At 50.7% G+C, this 20,969-nt stretch overlaps 9 protein-coding genes across 9 annotated transcripts; 6 read left to right on the top strand and 3 right to left on the bottom strand.

The window, feature by feature from the left end:
• Positions 1–705: 705 nt before the first annotated feature.
• On the bottom strand, positions 706–1,487 carry KY384_002603 (uncharacterized protein; the record flags this gene model as incomplete). Its single annotated transcript, XM_044811126.1, has 2 exons — positions 706–1,162; positions 1,216–1,487. 2 exons carry the CDS (start codon positions 1,485–1,487, stop codon positions 706–708), a joined length of 729 nt encoding a protein of 242 aa, XP_044672009.1.
• Positions 1,488–2,256: 769 nt separating this feature from the next.
• AOX1 (Alternative oxidase, mitochondrial precursor) lies at positions 2,257–3,375 on the top strand (the record flags this gene model as incomplete). The annotated part of the gene is made up of 4 exons (XM_044811127.1): positions 2,257–2,375; positions 2,421–2,750; positions 2,811–3,179; positions 3,234–3,375. The coding sequence occupies 4 exons, from the start codon at positions 2,257–2,259 to the stop codon at positions 3,373–3,375; spliced, it is 960 nt and encodes a 319-aa protein (XP_044672010.1).
• Positions 3,376–4,616: 1,241 nt separating this feature from the next.
• Positions 4,617–5,567, top strand: KY384_002605 (uncharacterized protein; the record flags this gene model as incomplete). The annotated part of the gene is made up of 1 exon (XM_044811128.1): positions 4,617–5,567. The coding sequence occupies one exon, from the start codon at positions 4,617–4,619 to the stop codon at positions 5,565–5,567; it is 951 nt and encodes a 316-aa protein (XP_044672011.1).
• Positions 5,568–5,938: 371 nt separating this feature from the next.
• Positions 5,939–7,820, bottom strand: KY384_002606 (uncharacterized protein; the record flags this gene model as incomplete). Its single annotated transcript, XM_044811129.1, has 2 exons — positions 5,939–7,287; positions 7,337–7,820. The coding sequence occupies 2 exons, from the start codon at positions 7,818–7,820 to the stop codon at positions 5,939–5,941; spliced, it is 1,833 nt and encodes a 610-aa protein (XP_044672012.1).
• Positions 7,821–8,636: 816 nt separating this feature from the next.
• KY384_002607 (uncharacterized protein) lies at positions 8,637–9,536 on the top strand (the record flags this gene model as incomplete). The annotated part of the gene is made up of 2 exons (XM_044811130.1): positions 8,637–8,845; positions 8,951–9,536. The coding sequence occupies 2 exons, from the start codon at positions 8,637–8,639 to the stop codon at positions 9,534–9,536; spliced, it is 795 nt and encodes a 264-aa protein (XP_044672013.1).
• A 1,219-nt stretch (positions 9,537–10,755) lies between these two features.
• Positions 10,756–12,697, top strand: KY384_002608 (uncharacterized protein; the record flags this gene model as incomplete). The annotated part of the gene is made up of 3 exons (XM_044811131.1): positions 10,756–10,821; positions 10,871–11,879; positions 11,934–12,697. 3 exons carry the CDS (start codon positions 10,756–10,758, stop codon positions 12,695–12,697), a joined length of 1,839 nt encoding a protein of 612 aa, XP_044672014.1.
• Positions 12,698–13,415: 718 nt separating this feature from the next.
• Positions 13,416–15,449, top strand: KY384_002609 (uncharacterized protein; the record flags this gene model as incomplete). The annotated part of the gene is made up of 3 exons (XM_044811132.1): positions 13,416–13,833; positions 14,535–14,551; positions 14,820–15,449. 3 exons carry the CDS (start codon positions 13,416–13,418, stop codon positions 15,447–15,449), a joined length of 1,065 nt encoding a protein of 354 aa, XP_044672015.1.
• Positions 15,450–17,452: 2,003 nt separating this feature from the next.
• Positions 17,453–19,587, top strand: KY384_002610 (uncharacterized protein; the record flags this gene model as incomplete). Its single annotated transcript, XM_044811133.1, has 2 exons — positions 17,453–17,684; positions 17,813–19,587. The coding sequence occupies 2 exons, from the start codon at positions 17,453–17,455 to the stop codon at positions 19,585–19,587; spliced, it is 2,007 nt and encodes a 668-aa protein (XP_044672016.1).
• A 605-nt stretch (positions 19,588–20,192) lies between these two features.
• On the bottom strand, positions 20,193–20,888 carry KY384_002611 (uncharacterized protein; the record flags this gene model as incomplete). Its single annotated transcript, XM_044811134.1, has 2 exons — positions 20,193–20,432; positions 20,514–20,888. 2 exons carry the CDS (start codon positions 20,886–20,888, stop codon positions 20,193–20,195), a joined length of 615 nt encoding a protein of 204 aa, XP_044672017.1.
• Between the last annotated feature and the right edge of the window lie 81 nt (positions 20,889–20,969).

A 20,969-nucleotide genomic window follows, 5' to 3' on the forward strand; every position in this document is an offset into this window, starting at 1 on the left:
TGGCTTACTGTTGTTTTTTGCTAGCTGCAAAGGCTTTGATGTCTATATACCTACTGTGAACTGGCCAGATCGCCTACATCACTCTAATCAAAAGACCTCAGAAGTCACGTCTGAACGGATATTGATAGAATGACTGTTCTATTGTTGTTGCAGAGTAAAGCGGACGTTATTTCCTGAAGGGAAGGTTTCTTGTAGTGTGTAAAGTAAAGGAAATGCAAGCTATACGATTTCTGATCTTAATGGAAAAGCGAGCAGAGTTTGACAGCGAATTCTGAATGCCTCTTTGAACAAGATTCATTGACGTAATCTTGGGTCACAGAATTCGATATTCCTTAACTTCCAAGCCGCTGGCTTATTTCGTTGCTGGTGCTGCATCCAAATACCCGCCCTGAACCTCGATGAGCTAAGCCACTCTAGCATGGGACATAAGTCCTTATACCTCGAAGACGTATCTGATATTTCAACATACCTGTTCAGTCACAAGCACTTGACCTCTCCCTTCCCTCCTTTCGCTAAGCCCAGATTGAGCCTAGACCATTGAACCGCTAGTTCATAACATAGCGTTAGGAAGACCCCTCGAGGATTTGGAGAAGCTCTAGGCAAGAGTGTATTGGGGTTGATATCCTCCCACAACATTTGTGCTCATCCCCATGCTCGTTATAGTACGTATTGATTGACTGTTGCCTTGGGCACAATTTTTGCACCTCAAGCATAGAATTTCAGGCATCTCCCGTCGTCATGAGCACCTTTACATTCAAGCCCGCAGACTCGAGCGCCACACCTTATGCATTTAATCGTGCCCCAATATCCGCATATTTCACAAAAATGTCTCTGGGGCTTGGAGTGGTCTGGTAGAACAGCGCAAGCAGCACCGTGGGATAACGGAGGGGCGTTCACGAGTGCTTCCATCTCTTCAGCAGACGGGGCTTCGGGCACGTATGATTTCAGTAGTGGCTCATTGGCGAGAGGGTCTCTGGGAGGTGACGCTTGAGCTGATGCAGACATTTCTGCTTTGGCTGTGGTAGAGGTACGACGGGGGGCGGAAGCTGCAGAGGATAACGTGTTCTGTGCATGTTGGGAAATGGTTGCCTCTTCATCAGCCAGATGATTCGCGAAAGTCTTCTGGGATGTCAGGATACGTCGCACATTGGTTGTCATTTTCCTAGAAGATCCTTCAGACGACGTTAACAGGACGAGCGTTCTCCATCTGGCGACAGATTCGCACCTCGCGCTGTGACGTCCTTTGGTACGGGAATCTGGACGTCCTTATGGCCATCTTTGTCCAATTCGGCGAGATGCTTGAGGGCTGCACTCTGCTGTCTTGCAGTGGTATCACCACCTCCAAGCCCTGAGGCTCTGGCGGTGCGCTTCCTGCCTGAGACTGGTTGGGCGGCGAGCGGTGCCTGTCCGCGCGTGTCCGGAACCAAGGCATAGCCAGCTTTTGCAACACTGGTCGAGGCCGTCGGTAGCACGTCAATACGAGGCATGTCCAGCCGTCGACCAGGATTGAGGAGACGGGCTGGACAGGCACCGTCTACTTATTAAGTTGCTTGCATGCAACTACTGGCAGCTACAGTCGCCTATTCGAGTCGCATCTATCGCACGAGCTGAATAAGCAGGCGCTACTTCTAGGTGGTCTGTTGCGGTCTAGACTTCCCTTCGGATACTCTATGCACACGCATTAAAGTCCACATGCTCCCCTTCTCCAATGTGACTTCGATATCAAAGGGTGTGAGATCGTTGCAGTTGCATGCCAGAACACAGTCACAATTTGCCCGCCTTTCCATCTCTGACCCGCACGTGACAGGGCATTGTTTGTACTCCGTAAATTCCCGAAGGCTCTGCAACTCCGACGAAGCCAGCGGCTGAATCAGGCATTTGCATTGGCTGCTTGCGATACGATTGCTTACTACTCTTTCAACGTACCTAGAGCTCATCCGTTCATTGTCTTTATTTCCCGTTCCTGACACCTGACTCCGAAGATTCCTCGGGCATCGTAAATCTTGAGATCATATATCTCACGGGGCAAACAATAGCCCTTCTTCAGCAGACCGAGCAGCCACCTGCAAGAAACAATCGTGTTTCACACTCCCACATCATTCTTATTACTCTTCAACATGTCTGCGAGGATTGGAAGATCAGCTCTTTCCAATCCTACCGTTATCTCCAAAGCCACCTTCATACTCACCGCTAATGCATCAATATATTCGGCTTTCGTCCGACCGTCTGCTTGCTCGTGCCTGAAACAACGGAACTATGCTTCGAACAGGCGAACCTTCAGCTCTTCATCGCGAAGATCCCTCAAAGAATTCTTTCCTGCTCCTGACGGTGTCCACATCAAGAAAACGCTTCCAGCATGGCATCATCCAGTGTCCGTATGAGACTTCAGCGTTCAGTATGGCGAACTGACGACTTTTCAGGTATACAGAAGAGCAGATGAAACAAATCCAAGTTGCTCATCGCGAGACAAAGACTTGGAAGGACTGGATAGCGGTCGGTGCGGTGCGGCTGCTTCGGTTCGGCGCAGACACCGCAATGGGCTACAGTCACCCGACCGAAGAAGCCAAACAGAAAGGTAGCTGGCTTGGGCTCCAGAAACTCAAAAGCTGGGTCGGGCCATCGCCAATGACGGAGCGAAAGTGGCTGGTTCGCTGCCTTTTCCTTGAGAGCGTTGCCGGTGTACCAGGTATGGTGGCTGGAAGCGTGCGGCATCTGCATAGTCTGAGGAGGCTCAATCGAGATAATGGCTGGTATGCTGCTTTGGATGCAATTATGCAACTGAAAAGACGCTTTGGCTGATGGTTGCGCAGGATCGAGACCCTTCTTGAAGAGGCCTACAACGAACGGATGCACCTATTGACTTTTATGAAGATGGCTGAGCCTGGTTGGTTCATGAAGACCATGATCATTGGAGCTCAAGGCGTCTTCTACAACGGCTTTTTCTTGTCGTATCTTATCGCTCCCACAATCTGCCACCGCTTCGTCGGCTATCTTGAAGAAGAGGCAGTCTTGACCTATACGCGGATGATCAACGAGCTGGAAGCTGGCAAGCTGCCTAAGTGGGAGAGAATGCAGGCACCTGATATTGCCATCAGCTATTATAATATGCCAGAAGGAGCGAGGAATATCAAGGACATGCTCTATTATATTCGAGCAGATGAAGCCAAGCATCGCGAAGTGTAAGTTTTGTTGGAATGGCGATCATGTGAATGGCGCAACTGAACGATGAGTAGCAATCACACGTTGAGCAATCTCGAGCAAAAGAAAGACCCGAATCCATTCGTGAGCGATTATGGTGATAGCGCAACTCCTCACCCATCAAAAGGAATTGAATCGATCAAGCAGACTGGTTGGGAACGAGAAGATGTTGTCTAAAGGTTGGAAAGGGGGCCTGGTGGATGATTGAATTGTTTCCAAGCGACAGGTGTTGGGGGTTCTCTTCTCTTTAGAAAAACGTAGGGGACGCGGACGGAAGAATAGACAGACACTCAATGCAGTGAAATGACCATTCGCATGACATGAATAACACAAGTCCGCCCTCTCATCATTCCCCTTTCATGCTCCTCCTTTTCTTACCTGCAAGGAGTGTCGGGTGGTGGATGGAACAGAAGATGAACTGAACCCTCGGCTGGTCAACCCCACCATGTTTTGTGGACGGCTTGAAAGCTAATCGAGCTGCTCAACATCACTTTGTAAGCTCATCGGTGCTCTCAAATGTTCTCTCGAAGCCCACTCCTACCTACATAGTCTGTAATATATACTCAATTGTCGCATTCCAGCTGTTCTGCACATTCAATTAGCCTTTGCACCTCAATTCTCCCGTTCCTGACGTTCAAGCCACGGCTGCGGGGGACTTCGGAGCGTTGATGCAAGAAGGCGATGCCGCCAAAGTCTTCCTTTACCGGCTCATTCTCAGCAGTTGACGGTACCAACGAGATCGTTTGCCCGCTCAAAACGCTCGATGGATCCAACTGTCGCAAAAGATGCAGCGGCGTACGTTCCACCTCGACTCCTGATTATGCCAGCCGCTCATCATCAATGCACAGGACAAGAGATTCCGCTCTATGCAGGAGCACATACGGCGAGCCCATCCAGAGCATTACATCCCGAAGCTTCCTGCAACAGAGGAGAGCTTTCAGCAGATGATCAACACCCCCTTCAGAGCGACCTCAAGCCGCACCCTCAGCTGCTGTTCAACCCTTTGCGCCTACTTGTAAGTCAAATTACGGATGCAGGAGAGCCACAGCTGACCGTTTAGCTTATGGGCACGAGAGAGACAGCTATGCTTACGACCAGAGCTCGATCAATCCTCCGAGAGCATTTGACGACCCTTATCCTGCCGCCGCGACAGCTGCAGTAGCTTTGGCACAGCTCAGCCACAACAATCGACCAGATTCGGACTGGGATTCAGAGGTGGTGTGTACTTGTCACTGTGTACATATCCTGTGATAGCCGTATGAGGGCTGATAAAATCTAAACAGGATTATGCCTCCGAGACCGAAGTACGACGCAGGATGTATCCCTCTGTTGAGCTTCCACCCCTTCAAAATCAGATAGGCCCTCAGCGCCCACATCCATTTCATGAGCCGAGGCCAAGAGAGCTACTTCCTTCCATGATGGACCACTCGCCTCCGGAACGCTCGTCTACGTTGCCCCCTATGCAGCGACGAGAATCATTCCAACGGCGCGAGCGCGTCAACCGACCACGCAAATCCTCAATCACACAGAACAGTCGCAAACCCAAGCATGAGAAGGCGAAGTCAAAAGACTTCGGTAGGAGGCTGAGTATCGAAGGCAGGAAAGCTTTCTCAGCGGAGCCACCTACATTAGTCGCAGCAGCAGCAAAGAAGCAGAGATGGGACGAGCTCGTGGAAGCTGCGGCGTCGGCCACAGAAGCCGACTCGGATCGTGACATCACCCCCGTAAGCAAGATACCGGGGCGTATCATTCTGAAGACCTACACTGACAATGCCGGACAGATGCCCCAGTCTCCCTCCTCCGTGAAGCGGGCCTCTCTACCTCCACTACACCCTCCATTCACCAACAATCAGTCATTCGCCAACAACCAATCATACAAATCCTCTCCGCTCACACGCACACTGACGCCTCCCCAGAATCACTCGCTCTCAGGGCCGCCTCCATTTGCTACTATAGTCGAGACTGGCCTATCTCTCGATCAGAATCGGGGCATGCACAGCGCCCACACATCTTCCGCTTCCGGTCGTAATTTCCACATTCCCTCATCCGGTCTATCCTCCTCCGATACTACATCACCCATCTACTATGACTCCCAGCGAGTCACCTCCGACAGCCAATCCTCGAACAACGGGTCCACGCAGGTCCAGATATTTTGCGCGAATTGCAGGCGGCTGAGTGTATTGAAAGACAGCTATGCGTGTACCGAATGTATTAGCGGGTTCTGTACCGATTGCCTTTACTACCTGAGCAGTGATCCGAGGAGCGTAGAGCTTCAGCGCGGTGGAGCTGGTATGGTGAGAGGGAGACCTTGTCCCAGGTGTGGGATGATGGGTGGAAGATACAAGCCGTTCCAGCTGGATATTCGATGACCACGGGCCTTGGAGGGATCTCCATGCAATGAGTAAATTTTTGATGGCATTTGCGATGTGTATCACTTGCCGCATTTGGCCTTGGCGTGAGCGTTGATTTTGACAGCATAGACTAGCTTGTTTGGATATAAAAAAGTTGCTCAGCATTTGGGTTGGAAAACTTCTGAGGTGGTAGGAATTGACAGATGCATCATGCTGGTCATGTGAGGGTATGTGATGATACGATGAAGATGAGAGACGAATGTAGCATGGAGCCGAGAAAAGTAACGTCTAAATGGTATATATACGTTTTCAGTTAGGCATTGGGTATTAAGTTATGAGTCGATGCAAACGCTAAGTTGCTGCCGTTCACACTCGTTTGTCTTGCTGGTTCAGTAATTGAAGTCCTCGTAAATCGTCGTCTTATCTTTCAGCCATGCAAGCAGCAATTTTTTGAGAGCCGGACCGGTACAGAAGTACCAAGTATTTCCAAGCCCCTTCTCACCCCTGACATCTTCTTCCAAGATACGTCTCTCAATGACCTCCGCACCAGCCTTTTTGACTGCCTCTATTGCTGCGGGGGCTTTTCGGTGAGATTGGGCTTCATCGAGACCAGAGACGTAGACTTTTGTCGTTGAGGCCGACAAAGGATACTGTTTCATCATATCAACAACGAGCCCCAGATCCCTAACATTCACGCTCCAAAGTAGCCTCAAGCGGCTTAGGTCTAACGACCCAAGCTGTGCAAGGAGTGGCGTGATACCAATGCCACCAGCGACGAAAGGTACTACCTCATTAGGATTAGGCTGTTCAACAGAGAATGTCCCGCCAAAGCCTCTAAGGGGTAGCTCCACCCCGGCTTTTGTATTGACCTTGAAAAGATAGTTCGTAACGGTTCCAACGTTACGAACGGTGAGTTCGAGCTCATCATGTCTGAGATTACCATCCTTCCCATTGCCTGGAGGAGATGATACCGTGAAGGTGCGGAGGTAGTCATCATTCAGGCTTCTTGGATCTTCATCATTCATGTGAGCGTAGCCGCCGCTCACTTCGTCCTCGAATGCCAATGCGATGTATTGTCCTGCTTTCCAAGTACCTGCGGTTTCTGGATCGGTGATGCTGAAACGGAAGCGAGCAATAGTGTGGGTCAGCATCGTACGAGATAGGAGACGTGCGTAGGCAGCTGCATTGTCGCTTTTGGCCTGGGCATCAACTTGGTTGCGCTCTGAAGGAAGATAGCGTACTGGTGGATTGTATGGCGAGCGTTCTCCCAAGATGCCGCGGAAGGCTAGACCTTGCTTGACGTAACGAGCTGACTTGACAAGGAGCTGAACGGCAAGGTTGGAACGTGGGAGAGTAGCTGCGGCTGAGTCGCCGATGAGGATTTTGGTGGTGCAAGTGATGTATAGAATGTCGCCTGTGTCGAAATCGGGTATTGCAAAACCTGCTCGTGGATCCAAATAGAGATTACCGAGTGTTTGGTAGAAGCGATTGCCAGAGAACTCAGGGTAGACGAGAATGACTCCTTCTGCGTCGTTCTTTTCAACTCGCATGAAGCCAGGCGATCCGCCACGATGATTGGCGGACATTCCTTTTGAATGATACGAGGTGATGAAGAATAGGTCGGCCTTAGCCAGCAGATCTAGTGAGACTTGAGTCAGGGGTAAAGTGTCAGCTTCAAGGACTGGTTTCGGCATAGTAAGTACAATTTCCTTTTCATTGAGGTATTTTGGGCAATTGCCTAGGTAGCATCAGGTTATTGTCTCTCGATTCGGTATGGAGCATCATACCCAGACTACCCGTAATAGCCAAAGCCAGCTGTATCTCGGCTATTTCCTTTGCGGTCTTGTTTCCTGAGGCATCCGAGCCTCCTATGGCAGTTCCGATCATTTGGCCTTGAAGTTTGACGCGGTCTCGTGTCGCAAGATGAATCCCCAGCGCGGCGAAGTCTTTCCCTTGCACTTGATCACTTGCTGCCCCCTCGAATTTGTCCTTGCCAAACAGAGCATCAACAACTGGGTCGTATTTCACGTCTGCGAGAGCTTTGACGCCAACGATAGATTGCCCGAGCGATCTTGCAAAGCCTTGTTTACCAGCCAGCACGGTAGTCCATAATTGGCCTTGATCATCTAGAGCGCCAATTGCAAGTAGAGATGAGCCATGCAACAATCGTTGCGAATGAGGACTGAGGCCATGACTAGTCGGATTGTACTGAAACGGAACGTGCAGCTTCTTTTGCATCAGAGCTTCACCACCGTGCCATCCGCCATCCATGCTGGAAAAAGAGAAGGGATCCAAAGGTGAACTCTCAGATAACGCGCCGCTTTCTTTTATGAGAAGACAGAGGAAAAGCAGTAGGACAGTTTGCAGGACGGCATTTAATTCTTGTTGACTAACCATGTGAAGGTGTTGCACATTGGTCTAAATCGACATCCCACATTCGGAGGATGACAAAGACCGCTTAGGACACGCCACATGGTACCGAAGAGCGAGGTGATTGATCTAGCACTTCTCTGCCTGCTGACTGAAGCTTCGGATGGCCCATTCAATGACTAGAGCCTTACCAGTGTGCACAAATGTACCCTTTGACATATATCTCTGGAGGCCAATGTCGAGGGCATCACCAGGTGCCTACGATATGCCGTCATGCCAAGCCCTGGTTCAAGCCGACGCAAGCCGCCCGACTCCTCCTTATAGAGCAATCAACAATAAATAGCATCCGTCCCCTTGCAATTGTTTCTGTTGCAGCAGGATGTATCAGGTACGCCTGAGATGCCAGCGCGTATTGCTTTGAAAGCCACGAGCAAAGTCTCCTTGCATCCGTCTCTCAAGAAACTCTTGCCATGTTTCCACTCTACCGCTGCTTCCGCGGGGCGCCTGAACGTACCCATAGATTATTCAACGCATCCATTGCTTAACCACAGCAATTCATCTCTGCTTGCTAATCCTGCGTACCCTTCTTCTTCTCCATCGACTCGCCAGAATCTATATCAGGCTATTAATGGCGCTCTTCGACATACGCTCCAGACGGATGAACTCTCCCTCATTTTTGGTGAAGATGTCCATTTCGGTGGTGTCTTCCGATGCACGATGGGTTTGGCGACAGATTTTGGATCAGAAAGAGTTTTCAATACACCTTTGACCGAGCAGGGTATCGTCGGCTTTGCCATTGGTGCTGCCGCACAAGGGATGACGGCCATAGCGGAGATTCAATTCGCAGATTATGTCCATCCTGCATTCGACCAGCTAGTCAATGAAGCCGCCAAGTGGCGATATAGAGAGGGAAAACCGGTGGTAATGTAGGAGGTCTAGTCGTGAGAATGCCGTGCGGCGTTGTCGGACATGGCGCATTGTATGTCACGAACCAGGTACAAGCAACGAACCATGTTACTGATGAAGTATAGGTATCACTCTCAGTCCCCTGAAGCAGTCTTCACTCATATCCCTGGCCTTCGTATAGTAATGCCACGGTCACCAGCTCAGGCGAAGGGCTTACTATTGGCCTCAATTGGGTGTAAAGACCCGGTGATCTTCATGGAGCCCAAAGTCTTGTACCGTGCAGCTGTGGAGCAGGTACCAAATATTGCATATGAGCTTCCGCTCTCCAAGGCCGACATAGTGAAAGAGGGCAAGGATGTGACTATTATCTCTTACGGGCATCCAATGTACCTCTGTTCCTCTGCGATCGATGCTGCCGAGAAGGAGCTGGGCATCAGTGCTGAACTTCTGGACTTACGAACTGTGTATCCGTGGGATAGAGATGCTGTTTTGCAAAGTGTCAGAAAGACAGGGCGCGCTATCGTCGTGCATGAGTCCATGATCAACGCCGGTGTTGGAGCAGAAGTTGCAGCTACCATCCAGGAGGGCGCTTTCTTAAGCTTGGAAGCACCCGTGCAGCGAGTAGGAGGCTGGGCGACCCATATGGGTTTGACTTTTGAGAAGTTCAACGTACCAGACATAACACGTGAGCAAGCCTTGCATGATTGGTGATCACGCACGCTGAAACGCTTAGGTATCTATGATGCCATTAAGCGAGTGACTGAATATTAGCGACCAACTATGTCCTGGTGGGATTCTCCGCAGGGGAACATGATCTCCATCCAATACGAGGTAAAGCTGCTCACTCGAGCGCCTGACATGCGGGATCGATGCAAGAAGTGTCTTGCCATTGCAGACTGGAAGGGTCTCTCCAGAAAAAGAAGCGCCTCAACGGGTGCTCCTTACTGTGCGACCCCGTCGTCCAGCATCTCTGTTCAGTCGGGTGCAGCAAGTGATGACCCTACTTACATCTACACGAGGCTACTCAAGAAAGTGCCAGCAGTGAGTAGGTCACAATTGACATCCAAGATAGAGGACACATGGCAATGATAGAAAGGGATAGTCCCACAATGATTGAAAGAACAGCCTTCCACAAGCTATTGCACCCCTTCAACATCCATGATACCGTCGAATGCTGCGAACATGCCTCGCAACTTACATCTTAGCTTGGATGAAAGAGTGTATTATTATTAGGACTCTCTTATGAAAGTTCTAGAACAAAGGATCGGCAATTATGCAAGGGGCACAAGAGATTGCCAAGGCGCTAAGGAAGCGCCTTCCGTCCAAGCCGCCCTCCCCTTTTCCGCCGCTGACTACTGTGACCAGTCGGTTGGTTGAGATGGTGCCTACCCTCTGGTGCTCCTTTGTCCCTCATTCACCTGAAACGTTCTTCTTTCAAAGAAGGACACCACCTTCTCTTGCGCTTGCACCCTCACTTTTGCGTAGTCACTCTCTCAACTGCTTCGTTGCACATTGCTCCTCGCATTCAATCACCTACTTCATCCGATTGCACCAACATTCCTTCAACGCCGATTCGAGCATCATTCTTTATCGATCTTGCGGCTGGACACGCAATCAATCCATCAACCGGAGCCTTCATCCCACTCCAAGACCACAAGCAAGCGCCGTAAGGGAATTGTCCTTGATAATATTGACAAGATCATTCCGAAGCGACCGGGATCGTTCCAATGGCAACAATTGCAGGAGCGTCGGACGTCGGACTATGAGAATAATAATTACACACTCTTTGGCACAGCATTCAACAAGTCACTCATTCGCATCACTTGGGCACACGTAGATACTGTCGCTCAGAAGACTTGGCTGGCCAAGTCCAGTGTCGTTGTTCGAGCAACAAATAACAAGATAATCTCTCTCGACCGAGAGCCCGAGTATGGGTTGTTTTGGAGATCGAGAAAAGTTTGGCAGTGCTACAAATGAGCAGAGGTGGGATTTCATTGTATGTATTGCCCCTCTTGCTGCCAGGCTCACCGCTAATACCCCTACAGAATCTCTCGGATTTCAAATCTACCTCCTGCTGGTCCGGATTCTCGTACGGCGTGGTCTACTTCTTCCTCATCATAAGCTTTGGCGTATACATTGTCGATCTCTACACCGCCTCCAACCTTCTCTTCTTCAATAGATGGTCTAGCCAAGTCCAGCCTAAGATACCTTTTGAGATATCAAAATGGGTGTTCGCTGGATGCATCTTCCTATCCTGGATTCTCTTGATATACCGATGGTGGAGGGCTATACGGGCAATAAAGAGTGGACTCATCACGGCCAGCTACTTGGATCCACTTGCTGTTCGCATTGAGAGTATACGACCGGGGAAAGCACGAGGCTGGCGCCGATTCCTAGTTTTCACCGCCTTGACCAAAGGTCGCAAAGGCTCCGAGTATGTGGCGTTGTTCACGTACTATAACTTCGAGGCTTGGCTGCGGGTGGTATTCGCCGAAGGTCCTCGCCAAGTGATCAATGCTATCACCCTCTACTCCGTATTGAAAGCAGACCTCATTCCCGAAGGCAAACACGCCGCCACCAAAGGTCAATCACCAGTCGGCCAATTCTTCGATAACATCAGGATATTGGCAAATCAAAGCACCCAGCAAGCCACAATTCTCTTTGGTATGCTCTACGTGCTGATCATCTGGCTGTTTACAGCCGTCAGTCTTTTCATAGCCTTTGTGATGTACATCACCTTTCTATGGCATCATATTCCAAGCGCGGACGGTAGTCTGTCCAATTTTTGCCAGAGGAAAATTGAAAAACGCCTGAATCAGATAGTCAGAGCAAAAATGGACAAGGCAATCGCAAAGGAGCATTTGGATCGTGTTAAAAAGGTCGCTACCGGTGGAACCGGAGCAAGCGTTGGTTTGCCCACAGTGCCGCCAATGGACTATAAGCGTCAGCCAACAATCCCGAACCTTGAATCGGACACAGCAGGGCTACCGGCACCCCCGTCACGACAAACAACGTCGAATTTAGGCTCTCGGCCTGCTTCGCCGTTTGGAGCTCGTCCTGCGTCCCCGTTTGTGGACCGACCTGCATCTCCTCAACCGAGTACCCTAGGAAGTATATCGCAAAGAGCGCCTACAATACCGGATGTATCCCGCGGCAGCTCTCGACCAGGGTTTCCCTCAAGAAATGCGACCCAGTCCTCTTTCAATTCCCTTGCAAGCCATGGCTCTGATGCGCCACTCTTGGGCTCTGCAGCTGAGATGGGTCATGCACCGCCAAATCGTCACTCGCCGCCTGGTGGGCCACCAAGTATACGATCGAATCAATCATTCAATAACAACAGGGGTCCACTCCAACCGCGGAGAGGTCCCACACCTAGACTGAACACCGGGATGAGTGGACGCTCGGTGACCCCGAGTGCCCCTTCCTCCGCTGGGGCTTCTTTCATGTCTCGCGATCCATCAACAGCTTCCCCTGGCCCAAACCAGCGTCCGCCCGGTCACACGAATTTCAGTCGTAGACCAACTCAGGAATTTGAAATGCAGCCACCCACGCCATCTGACGGCAAACCTTCTTCTGGATACGTAGCTTTCAACCCCTTACAACGGCCCTCTCAATCCAATACTCCCAATCAACCTCACCGCCCGCCTCCAGCAGATTACTTCGGTGCTCAGCATGTTCCTCGCAGAGTGGGCACTGCACCCGTACAGCCACCAAGTGCGGGGTATGATGATTCAATTTACGACGCGTATGGCGCACAAAACTCACCACCCTTCAGACCAGCTACTGCAGGACCAGGACCGACTCCAGGTGGTGGAAACAATGGATGGCATGGCCCCGGCGGTCGAGGGGCCTACAACCCTCCTAGATTTTGAATGTGGGCTAGTCCCTCACAAAAGCTACGAATTTAGATATGCGTCATATTGCATAGGTAGATTGGATGATACCGTCAAAAAAGGGCACCGACGAAGTGATGATACTAGCATAGAAGGGCTGGAACAGGGTCTTCCAGATGTATATATATTGAAAATGAAAGCCCTTTACCAAGCCTACAAGGCCATGCAGCCAGGTCCCATTTGGTCACATGGAATTAGGAAGTGGAAGGTAATATCAGTGAGGCATTCTTCGGACTACGCTGACCTCCTCGAATTCCCACTTGGAGCTCGGTTGTGACGGCTCGGAAATAGGGAGAGGCACCAGGTATCGTCGAATGGCCGAATGCGGAAATAGACGTTTTGCGTCCGGTGAACCTTAAATCCTCTCAGAGCTGCCGAGGGTGCGTCATGAGCTAAACAGACACCTAGCAAAGTGATTAGCAAGCATGGGAGTCTCCTGCACTTGTACTTCCTCTTGTTCTCATGATTTATCGTATTGTGGCGCATCACCCGTACCGTTCGTGACTTTCGCCTTATTCAACCGAGTATTTCCAGACATAAAGGCGCGATTGCAATTTCAATTGTCTTTATAATTTTCCTATAAATTTCCTACGGTTTTGGAATGATGCAGCGCACTAAATTCACCTACTGATCCCTATGCTTGCTCATCTGTTGCTTGAAAAATATAAAGAAAGGTAGCCCATCTAGAGACTATAGAATGGCAGCTCCACCGGATACGCCCCCCTTATTGAAGGGCGACGAGAAGTCCTCGGATGCTGAGACCCCACGGCACGAGGCAGAAAGCAATCAGCTACCTCTGCAACCTGACAATCAAGGGCTTGATTTGAAACCGACCTCAACCCGAAGGTCTCGCCTGCCTGCGCCCATGCTGGAGCAAACAAAGTCTTATGCAGACGGACATGGTTTTTTTTGTCATGTACATAGTAAAGATCTAGAGGCACAGAGAAAGACCAACAAGGACGATAGTGCAAGTTCGAAAGATGGGGAGGCTACCGGAGACGAGAAGTCTAGCTTTGAGGTTCGGTGGGATGGTCCAATGGATCCTAATTATCCGAAAAATATGAGCAGGACCAGGAAGTGGGTTGTGGTGTATATTGTCAGTGCGGCCAGCACGTGTGTGTGAGTCGAGTTCTTTCTTCTTTTTGGTCAATTGCTTCTTTTTGCTTCGATTGGTTGAGTAAAGCAAGGAAGGGAGAGAGAAGAAGAGATTGAACGCTGAACAACTTTCCTTTTGTTGAAAGGCGCACTTGACTGTTGGTTTTGTTAGGGTTATGAAATCTCATTGGTGTTTAACTGGGACGACTTCGTGATCGAAACAGAGAATGGTGATTTGCTGATGAGCCCGGTAGGACATGCACATCTTCTATGTATACCTTGACCTATGCGCAAATAACAGAACAATTCCATGTGAGTACCGTAGTTGCAACTCTGGGTTTAAGTACTTTCGTCATGGGGTTGGGTGTGGGGCCTATGGTGAGCCAATAGTCTGTGCCATAGTCTGAAGAAGGGTTAATGCTGACGGTCATTGGAGGTCATCGCGCCACTCTCTGAAGTACGCTGCCCAACTTCATCTCCCTGCCGCCTGAAAGTCGCTGACATTCGGCGCATCAAGTTTTATGGCAGACGACCCATCTATGTCGTTTCTTTCGTATTTTTCCTCATTTGGCTCGTGCCCTGTGCTGTGGCCAAAAATATTGCAACAATGTTGGTTGCTCGTTTCTTCGATGGAATAGCTGGGTCAGCGTTCTTGAGTGTGGCGGGTAAGCGAACGAATTATTCTTCTTTCATGACCTTGCATGCTGAATTGCTCCGATAGGTGGTAGTGTGGGCGATGTAAGTAAACCCAACGTTGCTCCGAGCTTAGCCTAATTTCCTACCTAGATGTTCCCGCGTGACGAACTGCAAGCACCTATGATGATTTTCACAGCCTCTCCGTTCGTTGGCCCTCGTGAGTCTATCTCTGAGGTAGTCCTACTTCAGACGTAAGTGCTGATAGTGTCATTCGTCTAGCTGTTGGGCCCCTTGTAGCAGGCTTCATCAACCAATTCACGAGATGGTTCGTCAATTTGGCTCTTGGCTGACCCTCTTAACGGCTTCGCAGCCGGCTGACAATTTCAGGGAGTGGACTTTCTATGTCTTAATCATCTGGTCTGCAATCATGCTGGCTCTGATCGTCTCCTTCGTTCCTGAAACATATCCCCCTGTACTCCTTCGCGAGAAAGCAATCCAATTGCGAAAGGCCAGTGGAGATGAGAGATGGAAAGCACCAATTGAAGTGATGGAGAGGTCGATCACACAGACTGTGATCACCTCTTGCTATCGACCGTTCTTACTCTTGGTTTTCGAGCCAATGTGTTTGAATCTCTGTCTGTTTTCTGCCATATTACTGGGCGTTCTCTACCTGTTCTTCGGTGCATTCGAAGTGGTGTTCAAGGAGAACCACAATTTTGAGCTGTGGCAAATTGGATTGACGTTCACTGGATTGCTATTTGGGCAGCTGATTGCCATCGGCACAGATCCGCTTTGGCACAGGAATTACATAAGGCTAATGAAGAATCGAGAGAAGAACGGCGGAGAACCTGGAGGCTCAGAGCCCGAGTACCGACTGCCGCCTGCCATACTCGGAGGGGTTATCGTTCCGATTGGGCTATTCTGGTTCGCATGGACCACTTACAGTTCTGTGCATGTGAGTATACATCTCAACCCTCTCGCGAGCTTTACTGCTACATGATGTTTTCGAGTCATGCCAGATGCAATCTTGCGTTGCGGATGCAAATGCCTGGGATCTCCCGGCACTGCATTCCCATGATCCGATGCTGCAGAGTTTCGCGGTATGCTGACTTGAATGCCTTTTAGTGGATAGGTATGTCGATGGCCACCCCGTAGCTATGTAGCCACGACGACCCACAAGGTGAAACTAACATGCAGCGCAAGTGCCCATTGTTGGCAGCGCCGTGTTCGCCATTGGGTGAGTGCCGTTTGCTGAAGCCGCTGTAGTCGAGACTAAATGGGGCGGAAATAGAATGCTTTTGGTCTTCTCCGGGATTTTCACCTTCTTGGTGGACGCGTACCCGCTCTACGCAGCCAGCGCCCTGGCAGCGAACAGCTTTGCTCGTTCAAGTTTCGCGGCGGCTTTTCCCCTCTTCGGGGTTCAAAGTAGGCTTAGCACGTCTTACCTTGTGTCTTCCACGCCATGACTGATGCGTCGCTTGGTAGTGTACCACAAACTCGGTTTTCAGTGGGCAACGACATTACTAGCCTTCTTGACGGTCGGCATGGCCCCTTTCCCGTAAGTCTAGATGATGGTTTGATGCAAGCTATTTGGCAGCATGCTGAAGGCCAGCACAGATACCTGTTTTTTAAATTTGGACATCGGATACGAGGCACGAGCAAGTTTGCAGCAGGCTGAGGGGAGAGAGGGAGGATACGGCAGCCGGGTTGGGCATAGGCTTGCATTAGAGAGAAAGCCTCAGGCTGAGTCAAAGTCAATTGAACAACGCCCGTTTCAAAGATGATTTGGAATTTGGACTGAATGTCTTGAATGTTTAGGCGAAGTGGCGGGTGTCAGCACGCTGGGCATGTGCAGGCAAACAAAGGCAGGAAATGAGGAGGCATGCAAACGATGCAAACATGCCGAGTCAACCATGGTTGCAGTTTCGCAGCGGTGGTAGTCAGTAGTCAGTAGTCGGTAGTCATCAGCCCCACAGGCATTCGAGGGAGCCAACGTGGGATTCGGAGAATTAAGAGGACTAGAGGCAGACCCAGGCAGATACTGGATGACTGGACCCATCCATCTGCCATCTGCGCGTCATTATTTTAGGTTACCGTTGGTCACACGCTAGACGCTAGCCCACACTAGCGGTTTATTACTCCCCCTTGGACTTAGCTGCCGATCTACTTAGAGCCAAAGCAGCAACAAGCAACGAAGCAACAAGGTCTGCGCCTATGACCGCTGCATCATTGGAATTGTAGTGTGCGCGTGCCTGTACCGGTGTGCCACCCCTCCCCCTCCATCCTATCCAGTCTGAAGAAGCAGACCCAACATCAGCTATCGAAACAGAGGGAAAACCCGCTATCAAAGGATTCACTCCTCCTCCCCCCCCCCCCTCCGCACAGACACCGATATACCCAAATCATTACCATGCCATGTGTTTCGAGTGGAACGTGACATCACCAATCTCCACCAGATTTGGACAAAGAGCACACTCGCGAGTCGGGCGCACATCCATTCACTCTCTTGCATCGTAGCCAATAACACCGTCAGCGAGGCCATTTCCATGCTACTATCCGTCCCCACACCCCCTAAAACTGGACAGCAACCAATTGTTGCATTGCAGTCCGTGCCGCCTGCAGTCTGGAGCAGCAGTCATCGCTCCACTGCCAGGGCCTGAGTTGCTATCCGTTGTCGAACCGCTGTTGAGCGGATGCAGCAACGGCGCTCAGCAATCCAAAGAGAAACTACAGTTCATTCGTCTTCGTCCCCCCAGATCCTCCCTCAAGGGGGCTCGCATTGTTGTCAAAGCACACCAGAGTAATCGCATGCTTTCACCCTCGTCAACCGACCTCTGAAGGGCTGTGGCGTCCCTGCGAACGTTGCTGCATGTGGTCACGCTGAGATCCCTGCTCGAAGCCATTGGTCAGTGCCGACGCAGGGCCAGACCGTGAAGCCTCCCCGTATCGTCATTATCTGCGACCCAGGCTTCACTGGCCTGGTTTGCCGAAATTGCATATAAGATGGCATCAGATCATGAAGATGATCTTTCCTCGAGGCTCCAGTCGGATTCATCTGCCGACGAAACCGACTCTCAAGATTCCGACTCCATGGCCCGCCTCACCGATGCTGGTGGCGTGCGCCGTAAATCCAACAATGGATCAGGCAAGAAAGCCTCAGGAGAACCCCACCGAGAGAAGCGAAAGAAGGCGAAGCGTGCCTGTAGGCCATGCCAGGTGGCTCATCTCACCTGCGGTAAGCCCTGACCTAGGAACCCCCAACAGGCTCCAAACTCTACTACAGCTACTGACTACGACTTCTTGCAGGCGATGAGCGCCCATGTTCGAGATGTGTGAAGCGTGGTTGCTCTCATTTGTGCAAAGACGGCGTGCGAAAGAAAGCAAAGTACTTAGCAGACACACCAGCTGAAGCTCTAACACAGGATCTTGGCACACGAGGCCGTCCCCCAGTGAGCAATCCTCAAAACTTCATTGCCCGTTCTACCATGTCCGATCTGCCCGGAGGTATCTCAAGGCCCCCTTATGGTGGGCATCCATATGGTCTCTACCCCTCGACTGGCCAAAGCTCCCAACCCATCACTCCGCTGAGCGCATCGGCCCCATCTTATGGGAATCCTCCTGGAGTGATGGCCCCGAATTACAGTCTTGGTTCAGGCCCACAGTCTTTGCCCTTGCAAGGCTACAATGGAACTCTGCAGCAGAATCCCGCTGCTGGCTCCGAATCCCTTTCTGGAGAGTTTAATGGAGACATGTTTGCCCCTTTTGATTCCAATTACCTGGATAATCTAAACTTTGAGAATCGATTCGCAGCCGCGGAATTTGGAATGCTCGGTACCATGAGCTCAGGTATCGTGAATAGTCCACCAAGTGAGGGCACCGGGCATTTCCACTCTGGTCTTGGAACGTTCACCCCGAATACTGCTTTTAGTTCGTCCGCCCAAAGTCCGATAGATTCCCAGACACACTATGCCCAGACTCAGGGTGCCTCTCACTCCAAGGTCAAATATGAATCAGGAGTATCAAAGCCCATGTTGCAGAGCCAAGATACCCAGGATAAGGTCATCAAAATGGAGGCACCAGCAGCGCTCGCCATTGGTTCCTCTGCCTATCCAAGTCCAAGCTCCGGCTCCAGTCCGCAAGGTACGACAGGCGGGCGCGAGGATACTTCAATAGCTAAGGACACCTTTACTAACATTAACAAACAGCTTCAGTACCAGGCTCGCCAAGAGCCACCATCTCGCCAACAACAACCGCCCACCTCTGCAGCCTCAATCTCAACGACTACACCTACTCCAACCGATCAGACAAAGCCAATACGCCGCCACCGCAATCCCTCGGAAGTGTACAGCAACGTGACTCAACCTTACTCGTACACAGCCGGCTTTCACAGTCTGACAGCTCTTATCCAAAGCCGATTCTCCCCTCGCAAGACATCACATATTGCAAAGGCGCTTGCTGCAATCCGCCCTTCTTTCATTTCGTGCACGATGAGGCTCAACCGGGACGACCTGATCTTCATGGAGAAATGCCTCCAGCGTACTCTGTGGGGCCTTGAAGAAGTCATTAGCTCCACGGGTACCCCCACTATCATTTGTCGCCGTACCGGAGAGGTTGTCGCTGCAGGCAAAGAATTCAGTATCCTTACCGGGTGGAGCAAGGATGTACTGCTTGGTAAATCACCTAACTTGAATATCAATAAGGGCGGTGAGATTTCTGGTTTGCCTGGCACAGGCGCTTCATCACGAGGTGGGCAAGAGACGCCTCGCGCGACCGAGCAAAGATCGGACGTCTCTATCAACATCGTAAATCTTTTGGACGACGAGAGCGCTTGCGATTTCTTTGATGACTACGCCCACTTAGCTTTTGGAGATTCTCGAGGGGCCGTCACGACACCCTGTAAGCTGCTTAAATACAAGACAGCAGAAAATATAAATCTGGAAGGGCGGTTTGACGACTTTGGAACAACAAAAAATCGGGGAGAGCGACCTAACGTAGCTGGAGCTACAGGGGATACTGGGATGCCATCGAGGGGTAAAGACGACAGAACGGTCTCTTGCATGCTTTGCTGGACTGTCAAACGGGATGTCTTCGACATCCCTATGTTATTCGTGATGAACGTGAGGACTATTGTGCAATGACCAAATTGAGGATTCGCTGATTCAAAATTTAGGTCCTACCATGCATATAACGGATCACGGTCCCTTGGATCCATTGGCATACTCGTAGTGAGGCGCATCTTCAAGCTCTTGAGTTCCCTAAAGACGACAGCATCGCTTTTGTTGAATGTACCACACGTCAGTCTATGGCGTTTGCACTTCCTCAAATGCCCAACAACGTGTCTCGCTTGTTTCTTTTAGTAATGTTGCCGAGTTCATGACCATGACTCCTTTGATCTTTGTGACTTGTAATACCTTAGATCCAGTCCCCTTACACGCTCTAAATCAAACACTGTCGAACATGCTCTGCTAGAAGACTAGCACCCCAAAATATCTACTTCTTTTGACGAGAGCAGATCTACACCAAACATCTTCACTGTCCCGTTGCCATTGATGCCAGAAATCTAGCGACCAACACGTTTTCAGGATATTTCCTATCGATAGGATTTCGACCTACGAAGCCACATTCTACTCTTACCTTGAGCCATCTTCCCCCGCCCCCCCCTGTGGCTAAAGCTGAAAGCTCAAGATCAGGACCTCATCCCCTGGATTCATAAGGCTTTGCGTCACGGGCCTTCCAACCCCACTCAGGTTGCAATGTCTTGCTCATGCTCTGCGCCGGTGAATTCCAGCAGGTAGCGATCTTCTTTCTGACTACTATAGGCGCCTCTCTCAAGACTGTTTCGTGCTACTTCAATGTCGAACTGGATGTCTTCAATAAGACTTTGCTTGCTTACATAGTCGTACTCTGGTCGAATGAAGCCTAGAATTTCTAGATTCATTCTGGCGCCGTAGAAATTGTTCTTGAAATCGTGTAGAATATGTACCTCCTAGAGCTCTAGACTCAGCGGCCTCATCCTAGATCTGAAGAATGCTCGATGGCATGGCAACAGCAGGCCTGCACGGACCATGGGTGAAGTACGCACCACACTTCGGACTTTGTTCTTGTAGAACGGGTTCCATCCAATACTCATCACCATAGCAAAGACTGCGCCTTTCGCTTGTTGGACCCCATTGGTACCTACCTCACTAGAGGTCAAAGCATTGCCATCCTTGTCAACTGACACACCGCACCAGCCGTAGTAGACACCACTTTCGACGTCTGTATGGCCACCCACGGTCAGTCCGGCGATGGGGATATTAGCGGTCGGTATCCCTAATTCAGAGCTGCCGCGCCCAAAGCCCCTGACGATCGGCCCGGAGAGCCGGATGGGGAAGGGTGGAACGGGACCGGTGGCTGGACCAGCGAGCGGCGAACGCGGACGATCTGACGGTGGTCGCATTTCTGGATCAGTGGAGTGTTCAAAAGTCGACTTTTTCTCAAATAGAGTCTGGAGAAAAGAGAAAGGACGCTGTGGTGAGTC

This window comes from Bacidia gigantensis, assembly GCF_019456465.1.
Source record: "Bacidia gigantensis strain McMullin 20006 chromosome Unknown contig_156, whole genome shotgun sequence".
Lineage (NCBI taxonomy): Eukaryota > Fungi > Ascomycota > Lecanoromycetes > Lecanorales > Ramalinaceae > Bacidia > Bacidia gigantensis.